Here is a 17826-nt window from a genome sequence, read left to right as displayed (position 1 = left end):
ATCAAATCCTACTCTTTGGTGTGCATTTAAGGCATACATGAGGGGAGTACTGATAAAAATAGGCACTCGAGAGAGGAAATGAAGGGGTTCTACATTGACAAAACTTCACATAAAACTAGCTAAAGTAGAGAGAATTAACAAAAATAACAGTGACCTCCCTATGTTCCATCAGATAAAAATTATAAGATAAGAAATTGTAACTAAAGAACTGGAAAAAATTAACTGGATGCTACTACAACTACGTCAGAAGTGGTACTATTCTAGTAATAGGGTTGGAAAAATACTATCTAACAAACTCAAATCCAAATATAAATCCGAAACTACAAAAGCTATCTCTAATGCTTTCGCTAACTATTATAAATCTTTATATAATTTACCCGAGCCCTTACATTCGGATCTGGCAATATTTACAGAAACTAAATCTTCCAAAAATTTCGGCCTCACAAATACAATTTTTAAACCAACCCTTTTCATTACTAGAAATTAATAAGTCTATAAAGGAAATTAAATTAGGAAAGGCACCTGTTCCAGATGGTTTTTCTTCTCTCTTTTACATATCACTACAACAACTAATCGCCCCGCTTCTATTGCGAGTATTCTCCTCTTTCTCTCTAAAGGCGCAACCACCGACAGAAGTTCTTCAAGCGACAATAACTCCAATACTCAAGGAAGGCAAGGATCCCAGCTCAACACTAAACTATAGACCCATTTCTCTAATTAATTTAGACATTAAGATCTACTCGAAAATATTATTTGTTGAAGGCAGAAGCCCAATGTACAACACCCTTAAGATCTTAAATCTTATACATAAGACTAACTGGAGATATCTTGACGCTGCGCTCACAAATTACGGTATTGAGGGAGCATTTAGGAACTACGTCATGAGTCTTTATACCAACCCAACAGCTAAAGTGGTCGGCCACCTATTGGACTCAGACTGGTTCCCCATAAAAAATGGAACCCGTCAGGGATGCCCACTACCCCTTCTACTGTACATTCTTAGCATAGAGCCCTTCGTGGAATTATTAAGACAGTCTCCTGATATATCTGCCAGAAAAAGATTTTAACTGTACCCTGCATGAACAGAAAATCAATATTTGGTCAAAATTTGTTACCACCCGTTGTGTTTCAAACAGCATCAATTCTTCTAGGTACACTTGCACATAGCGTTTAAGCTTGACAGGTAGGTTGTTCCGAACACAGTCTTTCTATGGATTTAGAGAGCCTTGTTTGCTTCTGCCTCTTAATGCAATCCCAGACAGACGAGATGATGTTGAAATTAGGGCTCTGTGGGGCCATGCCATTACTCCTTGTTCTTCTTTATGCTGAAGATAGTTCTTAATGAATTTGGCTGTTGTCATGCTGCAAAGTAAACTTGGGGCCAATCATATGCCTCCCTGATGGTATTGCATGATGTATACCTGTACTTCTCAGCATTGACAAGACCATTAATTCCGACCAAATCCCCATCCCAATTTGCATAAATCCGTCTCTAAACTTGGAAGGAACCATATATTGATACCACTTTGCACTCATTTGGGGTCTCTTGCGACCTTTTAATGCTGACATACAACACATATGTGGTATCTATGTGCTCAAGGGAATTGCAAGTTTATTTTTTGTGCTTTCTTTCTTGTTCATTGCATTCATTTCAAAACCTACATGAAAGGTACAAAGATAAAGCAAAATAATGTTACATTTGTGGTTGCATTAGGCAATCTAGAAAGGAACATCGAGTTGCTTTGAAAGCTTCAAGAAGTGTGATTTTGGGAATATAAAGTATAATTTTTTTATGTATTTTTTGAGAATAGTCAACACCACAAAGACATATCAACATATAAAACATAAAATCTCACAATAAGTACATACAATACTGAGCACGAAATATTTGATGCATAAAATATACCTAATATAAAATATTTTACAGATGTATGGGACCTTCACTATGCCTCAAATGAAACATGGGCCCAAAAAAGTGATCTATCAAAATTCCAGGTTTGAAATGTAAAATAAGCATGTTCCAATTTTTACTCCACAACGTCTGAATAACACGGCATTCAAATGTACATGGAGTATTGCTGTACTTTGAGGGTGTTGCTGAATACAAATCATGAGTTGTTTCTGTACTTGCACATATCCTGGGAAAGAAATCTACTGAAATACTGCAATGTGTTTGTTAAAATGAAAAAAAAAATAAATCCTTAGATTGGCGCTAAAATAGTTGAATTGTTAAAATGCCCCTAGTGAAATACCTTGGGTTAACAATTTTCAAACTTTGAGCATATCACATTTAAAAAAAAACACATTTAATTTGGAAACAGTGATGCACATCTTTCATATTGTACCATGTCACCATCAAAATAGCTGAAAATACCAGGCATATAAGGTGTTTCAAAATCAGGACAAAAACCTAAATATATTTTATTTTATTTTGTTTTTGTTTCTTTCTTCATGTATGTATCTTTAAAAAGTTTTTTTTTATTACTATTTCCACATTTTGTTTAGATTTCTTTCTTCTAGAAGTGTTGTTTTTTTTTTGGTTTTTTTTTAAGAAGTAATTTATTTTATTTTAAGATATAACAGAAAAACAAGGCAGGATTTCCAAGGCAGCTATGGCCAGGAGCATAACATTGACACGACATAAGTACATCAAATCATGTAACAAGGATGGTGAACAATCATGTGCCAAATGGCGAGAGCAGGCACAGCACACACTATGAAAATAACGCATCGGTGAAACACAAAATACATGAACATTGAGCGCAGACGATTGAGCTGAGACAAGAGGGCCAATATAATGCTTGTCGTATCTGGCACCTGCCCAAACTGTAACATGGCCATGGAAATCCGTGGACACAGAAAGAAGGAAGAAAAGAAAGAGGGATAGAAAAAGAGAAGGGAAGAAGGAAGGAGGGAGGGAGGGGGAATGACGACTCTCACAGCCAAGATATAGCGACGTGGGGCGGTACGAACTTCTCCAGCCAGGGGTCCCACATGAGGTAGAAGAGGTGCGACATTCCGTGCAGATATGCGGTAATTTTTTCCAACTTGAGGATGTCCCAAATTTTTGCCTCAATAAAAGGGATGGCGGGGGCGCCCGACTTCCAAATCTTGGCGATAGCCAGACAGACCGCAGTGCAAATGCGAAAGATTAAACGGTGAGCCGGTTTGGCCAGTGTGTCAAGCGGATAGTTTCAGCAGAGAAGGGCTGTCCAAGGGTCAGGATTCAGGCGTACACCAAGGGCTGCACTCAAGCTGTCGAAGAAGTAGGACCAAAGAGACGCAACCTGAGGGCAGGCCCACCACGTGTGCAAAAAGGTCCCCTCTTCATTGCAACCCCTGAAGCAGAGAGGTGAGAGCGCCGGGAACATTCGATGGCGTCTGGATGGCATAAGATGCCAGCGCGAAAGAACTTTATAGCAGTTCTCCTGAACCAGAGTGCACGCAGTAACCTTCCAGACGTTTACGTATATCTCTCCCCATTCCCCGGACTCAAGGGATTGTCCCAGGTCGGCCTCCCAGCGCTGTTCAAACAAAGGCGAGGACGGAAACTTGACCCCCAACATGTGGTTGTAAAGATGAGAAATCGCACCACGCGGTTTGTGTGAGAGTCGGGTGGCTTGTTCTTAAAACGTTGGAACGTTATCTGGATGACACTGCAGGAAAAGGCGGACGAAATGTGAAAGCTGATGAAACCGGAAAATTTCTGTAGCCGGGAGTTCATAGCGAGAAATGAGGTGTTGGTATGAGCAGGGTTTATTGTTCAGGAGCAAATCACCCACCGTGACGACAGCTTTCGACTAAGTGTTGGTTTTTAAATAGGGAAATCACAAACATAGCAATTAACATGAAAATTTCTCTAGTATTAGTATTAGTAAAAAAAAATTGTAAAATAATCCTAGTGCTTAATAGGGTTAGTTAATGTATTTCTGCACATTAATAAAGTAATAGCTAATCACACTTTCAAGGTACAATATTCTAATTTAACACACTCATTTATATATATTTTCTTCAGAGAAATATATTTTGACATAAACATGTTTCATGAATACTACAACTCTGAAAGCCATGAGGACAACTGGGTAAAATAAAGTACTTACTGTTTTTCTGTTGCACATTTAAGCATATCCTTTACCACTTGGTTCCTCAAAGAATAAATGTAAAGGTTTAGCAAAGGTGTCACTATCGTGTTTAAGAGCACGTTGTCTTCCAGATGTAGAGCGGACTTTAAATATTGTTCTGACAATTTTAGCATATGACGCAATAGCAACCATAAGAAATAGAAATAATATAGTTGAAATTATAAAAGACAAAAGTTGGAGTGAAGTAGTATCCGTACAGGAATTTCTTAAGAGGGGTCCAAAATCACAAAAGAAATGATTTATCTCACGAAAACAGAATGAGAGTCTCAAAATTAATATTGTTGGAATAAATATCGTGAAAAATGACCCAATCCATGACGTAATTACAAGCTGCATGCACATTCTACTATTCATTATAACTGAATAATGTAATGGGTGACATATAGCTAAATACCTGTCAAAAGACATTACAGAAAGGAGAAAGAATTCAAATGTTCCCACCAAAAAATATAAAAAACATTGTGTTAGACATCCAACAACAGTAATAGTCTTATTGTTTGTCAATAAGCCACTTAATAGATTAGGTACAATTATATTTGTGTAGCATATGTCCATAATGGCTAAATTACAAATGAAAAAATACTTAGGACTATGGATCTTCTGGTAAATGAGATACAAAATAAGAATTATAACATTCTCTGTCATTGTCAGTAAGTATGAAAGCAGGATTACAAAAAATATCACTGCAACCACACTGGAAGGCAAAGCGAAACCTAAAATATTAAATTCTTTCACAGTGCTCATGTTCTTCCCAGAAAAGGAAAACATTCTATGAACATAGGAGACAGAATTAAACAGTGTAAATATATATATTAGTTAAAAAAAAAATACTTAACGTGGTATGTTATGTTACCATTTCGACAAAAATGGACAAGAATATTAAGAGAGAATATTAAAGAGTTTATACTGAATATGAATCTTTCATATAAGCATAGAATTTTCCCCTATGTAGTTTTATACCCCAGATAATTGTTACATGCAATGCAAACAATTGTCAGGGGATCTTATTCTTTTACAAAACTGGAAAATATCATTTTGTACCTATGGCTAACCACTATATTCAGTCACAATCAGTAAACGGTATTGCACAACAGAGTTGCCATTTACATTAACTCAGTGGCAAAACTGTTGAGGCTCTACTGCGAGCTGTTTTAATCAGATAATTTTACCCTGCAGAAAATGGCTGCTTATCTCTTTAGAACAGCTTGACATGGGCATGGGCATTTATCAATCACCCAATAAAAACAAGAGACCTGCTGGATTTTAAAACCATCACAAATTTTATTAAACACCTGTGTCATTTATAAACATAAACTTCAAATATGTAAACATATACTCATAACTCGCAATTAGCCTCAGCTAAAAACATCATCATTAAGTGCATAATAAATGAACATCCAAGCTTACTAAACGATGTTAAGAGCCTTACCGGCATCCTCCCAACACGGTAGCAAAACCAATACGAACTCCCAGGGCCATCCCATGAGGAGTCCTGCATGTAGCTGTCCGGCTTATGCCAATCAAATTGCCGTACCTCAGATGGCCAACTCTCGCCAGACCCCAAGGGACCCCCTGCCACACCAAGAACATAACAAAACAAAATCACTCACAGAATCAAGAAATGCACACCAAACTCCAAAAGAGATTCACCACCACAAAACCTGTCCAGTGTCCCAAACCAGCTCACTAACCCTTGCTGCATCGGCCGTCATGACACCAGTACCCAATCAACTGTCCTCTGGTGACCAACCCCCACGTAATCAATTAAACGGTTGGACTCATAACTTGTAATGTAGTTTTGTAATGTCAAGCTACCACAACCTAACAACATGCCTCACACCAAAATTCCATCTCACAAACATCAAACCCCTGAGTAACCCGGCTGCAATCCGCTATACCTAACTGCAGCCCCCGTCAGGCTCAGTACTCACACCACAGTTCCCCGTTATCCTCCAAACAAGTGTATGTTGATGGTTGACCCCCACATGCCGGCACTACCTGGCAAGAAACACCAACCGAAATGTTCGGACTCATAACCTAAGTTTTGTAATGGCAAGCAACCACCACCCAACAACATGCCCCTATACTAAAATTCCATCTCACAAGCACCAAACCCTGGGCTAACCAAACTGCAAACCACTGTACCTAACTGCCAACTCCGTTGGGTTCATTACTTATGAGGATGGCCAATAACCCACACTACTAAAAGGAGGCTAGAACAAAACCCAAGGAAATAGAGGGGAGCAGCAACAGGAACCCCCCCCAACCACCTTCCTCAAAATCCTGCTTAGCCGACAGACCACACAAATGAACATCCACTGCGGGTAGACTGAGCCAATGTACATCCCAGTGGACCAGGAAAGACAGCATCTGTTGGTATGATCCCCACTAAAAACCCTCCATGTGGCGGCACCCAGTACATCATGAAAAACCAAACCTACCCACCGTGACCAAGACATCTAGTCATTGATGACCACAGCCGCACAAGTACGATCACACACCTCTCGCAACACCAAACCCCTTTGCACCAACCTTTTCGAACTGACCAGTTCCGACACCCGAAAACACTCAAGTAGGCCATGCAAAAATTAGACATTGAAACCACCTTAACAGATTTCGCATAAACCTCAATCAACCAAAAACCACCACCGAAGGTGCCCAGCAGACAATGTGTGTCGGTATTGGGGAAACACTTACCAACCTGATCCCGCATCTGCAGACTAAAAGCACTTCACCCAGGCCCACCTGAAACTGCAAATAAAAAACACAGCGCCCACATACACCTAACAACCCATGGGTTCACCCCAGATAAAGCCAAAAACCCATGTCACAAAATCAGGAACCAGTAGCCCCCCTCCTCGTACATACAGCCAACACAACCTCACCAAAAAACAATCCCACTCTTGCGGCCCCGGGACTCCACTGGACAAGGCAAGCCCTCAGCTTACCCTCAGCTCCACCTGCCGAGGATGCTTCCACAAAAGCAAGAATCAACAATACCTTTACCCAAATTGTTTACAAAAAAAGTCTGTAAAAAGTCTAAAAAAACCTTACTATTACCCTCTGTCAGCTCCACAAAATCAGGGCCACGGAATGGGTTAAAGAGTTCAATGAGAGGGCTATAAGGCTAATATGCCAGTCCTCAGGCCACCCTAGCGAGAATCAGTGGCCCCTGAAATAATCCCTACTTGCTTGGAGTATGGGCACAAAACAGAAGAAACTCAGTGTAAGGCACAGGTCCCCATAACATGCCTCATTCACCGCCCCTCCCCAAAGATGATGAAAAGCAGACAGCACCTCCCAAAAGGGACTAGCCATGCAGCCCCACTAAATCCCATTGGGCCACATAGTACGTACCACCCAGCAAACTGCTATCCCCATGGCCGAAAGAGGGTGCGCAACCAGAGCACAACCCTTGTGTACAAACTCCCAGTTTCAAGAAGAGCATAACTTGTCAGGGTACCACTGAATCTGAATCAGAGGCGAAAGGGTACTGGTCAAAATATTTATTGAAAAATAAAAAATAACAACACGAAGCCTGTCACGATTCAGCCCCAGCCCTGCAAACTGACAGGCATGGCCACCCCTTTAAGAGGTCTGCCTGGAGTTGAACTCCTCTCCACAGCTTGATGTCTTGTTTATTTGTGTATATGTATTTCATGTACCTTTGCCCTCTTTCCCTTATACATCTGAGGATCTTGGCTCTTCACTCCATCCCCTGTGTTCCTTGCCTTGTTCCCTGTCCTTTTTGGCATCCTGTACCATGTATGTATTTTCTGGCTATGTATATAATCCATGTTCTTTGTATTTATGTTCAGCTGTGTTTGGTTATACCTATATCTATGCCATTACCACACCTGACCTAACCAACAGGCTTTATTATCCTGTCTCCGTCACCTGAAGCCTGTCATTCACACCTGACCTAATGACCAGGCCTATATCTGGACACTCCCCTGTTTGTTAGGTGCCTTTGCATTGAAGTTATAGGACCATTTTGCCCTGTACCTGATCCTGACTTGTTACTAGTAAGTTTTTCTGAAGTAATACTGCAGTTTTTTGGACATGAAAAAACTGCAATACTGCACTTTTACTGCAGTATTACTGCACATTTACTGCACTTTTACTGCATTTGTACTTCACTGTACTGCAGTTTTACTGCAGTTATTTTTGTACGGAAGTACAAATGCAATAAAGCTGCGGTACATTGAAGCACAACTGTAGGTTTGCAATATAAAAAAAAAAAGTGCAGTAACACTGCAGTACAGTGAAGTACAAATGCAGTAAAACTGCAGTAAATGTGCAGTAATACTGCAGTAAAAGTGCAGTATTGCAGTTTTTTCATGTCCAAAAAACTGCAGTATTACTTCAGAAAAAACTGCAGTAATTTTTCGTAAGGGCTGGCTTCCTGTGTACCTGATCCTGTATGGTTCCTGCAGCCCTGCCAGAGGGCTTCCTACCTTGTGCCCTGCCAAGTGGGCTTCCCACCTTGTGCCCTGCCAAGTGGGCTTCCTGCCTTCAGCCCTGTCCAGTTGGCTTCCTGCCATCTGCCCTGCCAGTGGGCTTCCTGCCATCTGCCCTGCCAGTGGGCTTCCTGCCATATGTACGTTTTCTTAATAAGAGACTGTTTAACCTGTATTTTCTTGTCCTGCCATAATATACAATACATAGCATTCCTTTGTGCCTGTCTGTCTTATCCTTCGGTTACCATGCATTGCAATGTGCAGACAGAACCCCAGGTATCCCCTGCAATGAGGCTCCTACTTAACCTGATTACCTGGGCCCTGACAAAGCCAAAGTGTAAGACAAGCGGGAAGTCATGGATTAAGTGAAAGGCCAGGAGCCAGAATGGGTAGTCACACAGGCCAAGGTCAGGAGTCCAGAAATCCACATAGTCCAACATCAGGCAGGAGTTGAGAACCAGAATGGGCGTCAGGCAGGCCAGGTCAAAAAAACACAGGTTATAAGAGGAAGTGGGTGGGGCCTAACAAACAGAAAACCAAGCGGAGGAGGAAACCAGTACAGGTAGGACAAAACGCTAACAGTACTGTAGTGACAAACTAAAAATATACTATATTTGGTGTACATTCTGCTGGATTTTTGTATGACTGCACAATCTACCTTTGTCCTGCATATTTCTTAGGTCAGTGATGGCGAACATCTTTGGGCCTGAGTGCCCCATTTTCTGCATTAAACCAAGTTGCAGACCTCAAAGTGCCAAGACTGCATACTAAACAGTGTAACTAGACGTGTAATTGTGTGTGTCAGCATGGATGTGTAATTGTGTGTCTGAGCATGAATGTGTAAGTGTGTTTGTAAGTATGGATGCGTACTTGTGTGTGTCAGTATGGATGTGTAAGTGTGTGTGTGTGTGTGTGTGAGAGCATGTATGTGTAGGTGTCTGTGTGTGATCACGTATGTGTAGGTGGGGGAAATGGAGTGTGTGTTAGAATTAAAGTGTAAGTGTGTGTTAGCAAGTATGAGTAAGTTGTCTCTGGCTCTGCCTCCCTTGGTCGACATTGCAGATTCACTGAGATTTGCAGCCCAAAACTACAACTCTGCATGAACAGAAGATACTCTACAGATGGGGATACCCTTTTCAGTTAGTGGTGAGAAGAGAGGATGAGGTGGTGTCTATTAAGACCCTTGATGATATACCAGGATTTCTGCATAAATTATGCAGATACCTAGCTGGATGGAATGGGATATGAACAGGTAGCAGGACTGTCCCAAAGGGAGAGATGGCAAAAGATCGGCACCTCTCAATCTTCTCAGCGTAACTTCATTATCTATGCCTACAGGTAGAATATCAGAGACGTTACTCAGATTGCTAATGCCGATGTTCAGAGATCGCTCAGCATTTCTGGGCTATAGACAGATACAAATCATCATGGGAACTTCACTTGCCCAAGAAACACATGTTTTTCAATAAAGCCCTACTCTTGCATGTTGTATTATCTAAGAAGTTTATGGATGTGTTATATAGCGGGTAGCACTCACCTGTTATGTCTAAAATGCTCATGCAAGCCTTTTCACCATTATACTTTGGTCATACTCTGGCAATCGTCTGCGCTTTACCTATGATTGTAGGTTGTAATATGTACAGCACATGCTTTCTTTGACAAGTCTCACCAGTCCTACATATTGATTTTCCCATGTTTTCTGTTTCCTTCCCAAGGAACGTTGCCTATTTTGGATAAATAATCCAGCCACCAAAAAATGTATCTCCTTCTGCTGTGCTATTTATTAAAATTACAAGGAACATTGACTTCCTTCCCAGGATGCATCACGCTAACTATGTTGATGTGGAGCATGGATCCAATTTTGATACATCATTCTTTACAAAGATGCATGATGCGCCCTATGCAAAACATACTGTCTAACAGAACTCATACGTTATTCAACAAATTTAAATAGTATCAGGTCAGGCATTATATTAGCAGTCACCAATTAATGGTTGATTCCTGAAAATAGTTATTATATGTATCATGGTGGAAGGGGTATTCCGTCATAGGGGGCAGGTTGAGAAATTATAGAATTTGGTTTTACTGATATTAAGGCAAGCCAAATGTATCATGCAGTCAACAAGAATTGAGGGTTAGAGGTGGGGTCTTGGAGGGTTTTTCACAGGGCTCTCATTTTGCGTTCATGACCTAAGTTGGCCTTTACACTGCATGCTCTCTCATGAGGCTTCCAGTCTGGTGTGCTTGTTAAACAGTTTCTTTAGAGTTTACCCAGTAATCCAAGGTCAATTGCTAGTTCATCAAGGTGGCCTTCCATTAACCCATTATCAATTCTCGCAGGTGGCTCAATGTGGATTGGATCCTAGGCAATTTGTTCCTTGTTCCTTTAGGGTACAGGTAACAGGATAGGCATATAGGGCTTTGAGTGCTTTTGGATGTATGTTCATCCTTGCTTGGTTGTTGTGTAATATTCTTCCTGTTTCCCTCTGCAGGTCAGTAGATGAAACTGGTCTGAATCCTTGGTCATTCCTAGCCGCTCATCAGGCTGAGGCTCAGGTGTATGGGAGAAAAACTATACACACCATACAATAATGCAGCCATTCTTGGACCAGATTTTGCTGGTTGCAGAGCCAGTCTTAATGCCAAAACTAAAGGACTGTTGCACAACTGACGCCTCTACAACGGGTCAGGGTCAAACAAAAGAGGTATATTTCTACATTGCCATTCCAAATGTAAAAAAAGACATGCTGAGTTTGTGGGAAGTAGGGTGACCACATGTCCCGGATTGCTCGGGACCGTCCTGCAATGTGACTTTAAGTCCCGGGTCCCGGGCAGCTTTAATGCATTGTTCCGAAATTGAAATGCCGTCTTTTTATTTTTTTGGACGCAGAGGAGAGAGAGGAGCGCCAAGCGGTCGCTCAAGAACACATTTTCGGCAACTGCTTGGCGCCCCTCGCTCTACTCAACGAGGCTTCTATCTCGGTCGTGGTGCCGGCATTTGATGCTGAGCACCGGAATATGACGTCATATACCGGCGCTCAGCAGTGAAGCAGCGAGCGCTGCGGCAGAGCAGCAAGACAGAGGCCTCACACTCCCACTGCTGGACTTCAAGCACTGCAAGGTAAGTGAACTTCAAAAGGGGGAGAGGGTCGATAATGAGAAGGGAGGGAGAGGGGGTATAGAGTAAGAAGTAAAGGAGAGGGGGTAGATAGTGAGAAGGGAGAGAGAGGGGTAGATAGTGAGAAGGGGGAGAGGGGGTAGATAGTAAGAAGGGGGTAGATTGTGAGAAGAGGGGGAGAGGAGATAGATAGTGGTTTGCTGCCTGAACCATGGCTTTTTCATACATGTGGTATATCAATCTGCTACCACTAGTGGCCACCCTCCGCCCTCTGGAGCAGTCAGAACTCAATTACCAGAATCAGATGTACCTTATTACCTGAGTTGAGCCCTAATCATTAGATCCAGCTGTGCCTTGTTTCTGGGATTGAATCCTGGCTATTTCATCCAGCTCTGCCCTTCAGTCAGAGCCTTTGTAATGAAGTCTGTGGACCATTCTGCTCTGGCTCTGTACCTGTACCGTTCCTGGTTACCTGCTTTGTGTCCTTATCAAGTGGATTACCTGCTTTGTGTCCTTATCAAGTGGACTACCTGCTTTGTGTCCTTATCAAGTGGACTACCTGCTTTGTGTCCTTATCAAGTGGGCTCCCTGCCTTTCGTGCCCTTCCAAGTGGGCTCCCTGCCTTTCGTGCCCTTCCAAGTGGGCTCCCTGCCAAAAGACTTATTACCAGTACTTATTTATCCTGCCATACGTCCGGTTTCTTGTTAACAGACTGTATAACCCTTATTTGCTTGTCCTGTCATAATACATACAATACATTTCATTACCTAGTGTCACGGAGCTGGCTAGTCCGACCGACTGCCTCTGCTGTCTTGTGCTCCCTTAGCCTGGGACAACACACTTTCCCCGGTTCCCCAGTCACTAGCCGAGACTCAGTGTAGGGTAAAACCAAACGAAGACTGATTTATTTTAGACACACAGAGCTGGATATATCCAGCAAAACACACATTAACATAAAACAAGATATTGGGACACAAACCGCCCCCTTAATCTGCCTCTCAGAGACAACAGGGGCAGTAAGGGGATTAACAATACAATAGGTGTGTGTGGGGGGGGGGAGACTGATTTATACAACATTAAACATCAAAGAATGGTGGTCACTCCCTGGTGGCAGATCCTGGCTGTCTGCTGGAGATAATCCCCTCAGCCAGTGATGAGATGATACTGCTGGGGGTAGCCACAGAAGTCTCTACAAACCCAGGGCCCATAGTCAATAGGGAGGAGGCTGGCAGTCAGGCTTCTCCAGTGGCCCCAGTGATGGAGGCTTCCGTCACAATTCTTCCCCCTCCGAATTGGACTGACATAGGATGAGACCCCAAACGGGTTGACTCCGTAGTCAGTCAGTTTATTTGGCCCATCAATGCCCTCCCAAAATTGTTGCTCCTGCTGCTGCTGGGAAGATGGGCCGGCTGCGTCATCTCCCGGGTACCGCTGGGGAGGGATGCCTCCTGCATCCCCTCCCTGGTGCTCCTGCTGCCGTTGAGGAGGGAGTTCAGGTTGATCCGGTCCCAGAATTAGGTTCTGCCGCTGGGGAGATGGACCGGCTGTTCCACCTCCCTGCTTCTGCTGGGGGGGGCAGGTCGGCCGCTGTATCTCCCTGAATTCCTGCAGCTTTGGTAGGTGCTGGGCAGAGGCCAGCGATGCTCTGCCCTGTTGCCAGCACTTCAGCTGGGGTTAGGGCATCTTGTGAGTCGGCCTGCCGCTGGGGAGGGAGGGCCGCTTCCTCCGCTCCCGGACATGTGAGCTGCCGCTGGGGAGAAGGGCCGGCTGCCGCATCTCCCTGGATCCCTGTAGTGCTTGCAGGTGTGGGGCAGAAGCCAGCAGCGCTCTGCCCTGTTGCCAGCTCTTCAGCTGGGACTAAGAGATCTGGGCAGACTGCCCAGCATTCTGAGGACCCAGGTGTGGAGACTGCAGTGTTATCCACCCTTCTTGGGTTAACATCCTCAGACAATAAATCAAATAAATCCCCAGTCTCTGGTTGTGGTGTAAAGTCGCACAGCTCCAGTATTGGATCTGGATTAGCTGCCCAGCATCCCTGTGACTCAGGGGTGGAGACCGCAGTCCCATCCACCCCGCCTGGGTCAACATCCTCAGCTGACCACTCAATCACATACACAAAATCCACACAATCCCTGGACACTGGGGAATTCTGTTGAACGCGTTCGAACAGTTTTTTATACGCCTTCTCCAGTTCCCACTCCTGTGTAATTAAAAAGTCTAAATCACCTTTAAGTTCTAGTGCATCTGGGAGGTCCCACTCCCTGAAATCCCGGATGTCCTCAATCCGCCACTCCGCTGTGCTGCCGAAGTCCGGATCCTCCTGAAGACTATTCCATAATAATCCCAGGCCACCGAAGTCATAGCCCTCTGGAGAACATTCTTTCGCAGTTCCCCAATATGCTTGCTCTGTATACCACTGCAGAGCCCTATAGTGATCTTCCAGCTCTACCTCCTGTTGGACCAGCTTGTCCAATTCGGATACCCATTGCTCCTGGGGTTGCTGTCCCTGGAATGACATCCGTAGTTCCCGCTGGTCTCTAATCTTTTGTTCGGAGCTTGGAAGACACTGACCCCGGCGTATAACAGCCCTCTGCCATACTGACCGTCGAACCACTTGCCTCAGGTTCTGGTATTGTTCTGTAGGCAGGGCAGTGGTGTAGCAGGAGAGGATGACCCGCAGCAGCCCCTGGAATTCTGATACCACATCCATGTCCTCGTCAAGGCGACCGAAGTCTGCCGTCCTGTCGGTTAATCGCGGTAGAAAGTAAGTGTCCCTCGGACTAAGAAGCAATCCCACCGCTGCCACCAATGTCACGGAGCTGGCTAGTCCGACCGACTGCCTCCGCTGTCTTGTGCTCCCTTAGCCTGGGACAACACACTTTCCCCGGTTCCCCAGTCACTAGCCGAGACTCAGTGTAGGGTAAAACCAAACGAAGACTGATTTATTTTAGACACACAGAGCTGGATATATCCAGCAAAACACACATTAACATAAAACAAGATATTGGGACACAAACCGCCCCCTTAATCTGCCTCTCAGAGACAACAGGGGCAGTAAGGGGATTAACAATACAATAGGTGTGTGTGGGGGAGACTGATTTATACAACATTAAACATCAAAGAATGGTGGTCACTCCCTGGTGGCAGATCCTGGCTGTCTGCTGGAGATAATCCCCTCAGCCAGTGATGAGATGATACTGCTGGGGGTAGCCACAGAAGTCTCTACAAACCCAGGGCCCATAGTCAATAGGGAGGAGGCTGGCAGTTAGGCTTCTCCAGTGGCCCCAGTGATGGAGGCTTCCGTCACACCTAGATTTCTGCTTGTGGTGTCTTTGTTTGTATAATCATGCATTGTGGGTTACAGACCGAACCCCAAGTATCCCCTGCACATGGGCTCCTACCTGACCTGATTACCCGAGTCCTGACAGAGAGAATGAATGAATGAATGTGTGGATGTATTGTCTGAATGCATGAGAGTATTAATTAATTTGTGGATGAATTAATTAATTTGTGGAAAGGCAAAGATGGCACAAGCAGAGTGTTTGAGCCTTGGGGACCAAGATGGCACAGGCATGGTGTTTATGGGACTAAGATGGCACAGGCTGGCTGTTTGGGGACAAAGTTGACTCATGCTGGGCTGTTGAAGACAAAGATGGCAAGTCGCATGCGTGTAATTTGGGTGCTGATCAGGTTCTATGTGGGCAATGTGGACACCAGGGCTGGTTTTGGGGTGTGCGACCTGTTATCTATGCCTGTAATTTAGGGGGTTTTATCTATACCTTTAATGCTGATGTTTATGTGAATTTCAATTGATCTTTACCTGCAAAGCTGGGTTTGTGTGTTATTCTGTTGAGCGATATCTGCTATATTATACAATATACATATATTATCCATACATTATTTATGTATACCTGCAAATACAGGGTTTGTATGTCTTATTCAGTTGATTAATACCTGCAGTGATGTTTCCATGTGTTGTTTATTTGATCTATACCCTCAGTGATAAGTTTACATGTGATTTCCAGTTGATCTATACCTGCAATGCTGGGTTTGTGCACAGGGCTGCGCAATTGGTATCGCTCGACGCCCGGGACATGCAGTTTTTTTTTTTCTTTTTCATTCAGCCCTGCTGCGGGCAAGCAGCAGGGTTAGGATCCAGATCCCCCGCATACTCATCAAATTTATGCTATATCAGCAGGTTGGATGCTGCAGCGTCAGCCGCAACTACATCACCTGACGGCCGCTGGCCTTAAAGGGCCAGGGCTGCTTTGTGTCCTGCCAGCAAGCTACAAAAATTCCACTACTGAATATTTTTTCAACCCTATAATGGAAACAGGTTAAACTATTTGACTGAAATTTATTCTGATTGAAGAACAAAAGATTTTATCAGAGTAAGAGTAAATCTAATTTTTATATTACATACTACTTGTTATGTCCTGTCTACCCATTGTCCAGCGGTACGGAAGTTGATGGCGCTATATAGAACAATAAATAATAATAAATAAGAATTAGTTGCAACATTATCAATTATGCAGAATTATTGCACTGTTTAAAATAAGAAGATATTATATAATCACAGTTAAAAAGCAAGCTTCAACAACTGTCTGTATTATTATATGGCTAATACTTTTATTAAGACAATGCTTTTTTTAGAGCTATTTTGACACTCTTATTTCTGATACTGTATATAATAGGGTTCAAAAATGGTATGATTATGGTGTAAAATACAGAAATAACCCTGTCCTGATTTGAATTATAACTTGAGTGGGGTCTTAGGTACATGAAAAGAATAGTACCAAAATAAATGCTTACAGCTGTAATGTGAGAAGTACAAGTAGAAAAGGTTTGCATTCTTCCTTCAGCTGACTGAATTTTCAAAACTGAAGAAATAATTACCATGTAAGATATAATGATCACAACTAAACAACTCATACCAATGGAACCGGTAAATGCAAAAAGCAGAGCCTCAATATATGTAGTATCTATACAAGACAGTTTCAGGAGTGGTGGAACATCACAAAAAAAATGGTTTATGTCATGTGATTTGCAGAATGGTAATTCAAATGTGCTTTTCACATAAATTACAGAATGCAGAAACCCTCCAATATAGGCGCCAGCTACAAGAAAGATACAGAACGGCCTGGTCATGATGACAATGTAGAATAATGGTTTACATATAGCAACATATCGATCATATGCCATCAAAGCTAGTAGGAAACATTCAGCAGTTCCCAAAGCTACAAAGAAAAACATTTGAGCTGCACAGCCAAATGAGGAAATCGATGTGTCTTTACAGAGGAAGTTCACCAACATCTTAGGAGAAATGACAGATGAGTAACATGAATCCAGAAAGGACAGTTGCCCAAGAAAGAAGTACATGGGTGTGTGTAGGTGGATATCTTTGGTAATCAGCAATAACATGGAAATATTACCAAGTAACGTTATAATGTAAATGAAGAAGAAAACTAAGAAAAGTAAGACATTTAGCTGTTCATCCTTTGTAAACCCCTGGAGGGTAAATGTATGTAAAAGGGTCCTGTTGCTCCAATCCATTCCTGTTGTTCAAATAAAAGACACAACATATCATGTATATAACATTTTATCACTGATTATTATAAATAAAAATATTTTCCAGTTTTATTTTCCACATGTGATCTGGTCAACTTTATTGGAATATATCTGCATTTTATTCACCAAGATCCATGAATTATATCATCCTAATGCTTATTGAGGCTGGCCTTGGATCATGGGAGGAAACAGTGCTTAGGAAGCCATCAGCAATCGCTTCCTAAGCATAATCAGTGTTGCTGACATGCCTCGATATAGAGGCATGTCAGTAACACAACCCCCTGCCCCAATCGCCTTGTGATTGCTCCGAAGAGCAACAACAAGCGCCATCAGTGAATGGCATTGCTGCCAAGATGGCGGCGCCAACTGTCATATTAATGAGTTCACAGAGGGTACTGTATTCAACCATGCAGGTCAATGGAGCCCAGCTCACTAATCACAATGTGATTATTAAAATACAAAATAAATAATAATAAAAAAATTGGTAATATGTTAAAATAATCCCCCACTGTCACAAAAAAATCCAAATATATTTATA

General features: G+C 42.8%; 1 protein-coding gene across 1 annotated transcript; it reads right to left on the bottom strand.

Moving 5' to 3' along the window:
* Nucleotides 1-16352: 16352 nt before the first annotated feature.
* LOC149290226 (olfactory receptor 5T3-like) lies at nucleotides 16353-17273 on the bottom strand. Its single transcript, XM_089489406.1, has one exon. The coding sequence runs from the start codon at nucleotides 17271-17273 to the stop codon at nucleotides 16353-16355; it is 921 nt and encodes a 306-aa protein (XP_089345532.1).
* Between the last annotated feature and the right edge of the window lie 553 nt (nucleotides 17274-17826).

The sequence above is a fragment of the Sceloporus occidentalis genome, unplaced genomic scaffold (assembly GCF_023333645.1).
Source record: "Sceloporus occidentalis isolate IW3139 unplaced genomic scaffold, rSceOcc1.0.p SCAF_40, whole genome shotgun sequence".
Taxonomy (NCBI): domain Eukaryota; kingdom Metazoa; phylum Chordata; class Lepidosauria; order Squamata; family Phrynosomatidae; genus Sceloporus; species Sceloporus occidentalis.
This window is presented reverse-complemented; position numbering and strand designations above follow the sequence as displayed.

Excerpts from the sequence above, each read along its gene's own strand:
- LOC149290226 (XM_089489406.1), bottom strand. The coding sequence starts at position 17,273 with ATGGATTGGAGCAACAGGACCCTTTTACATACATTTACCCTCCAGGGG.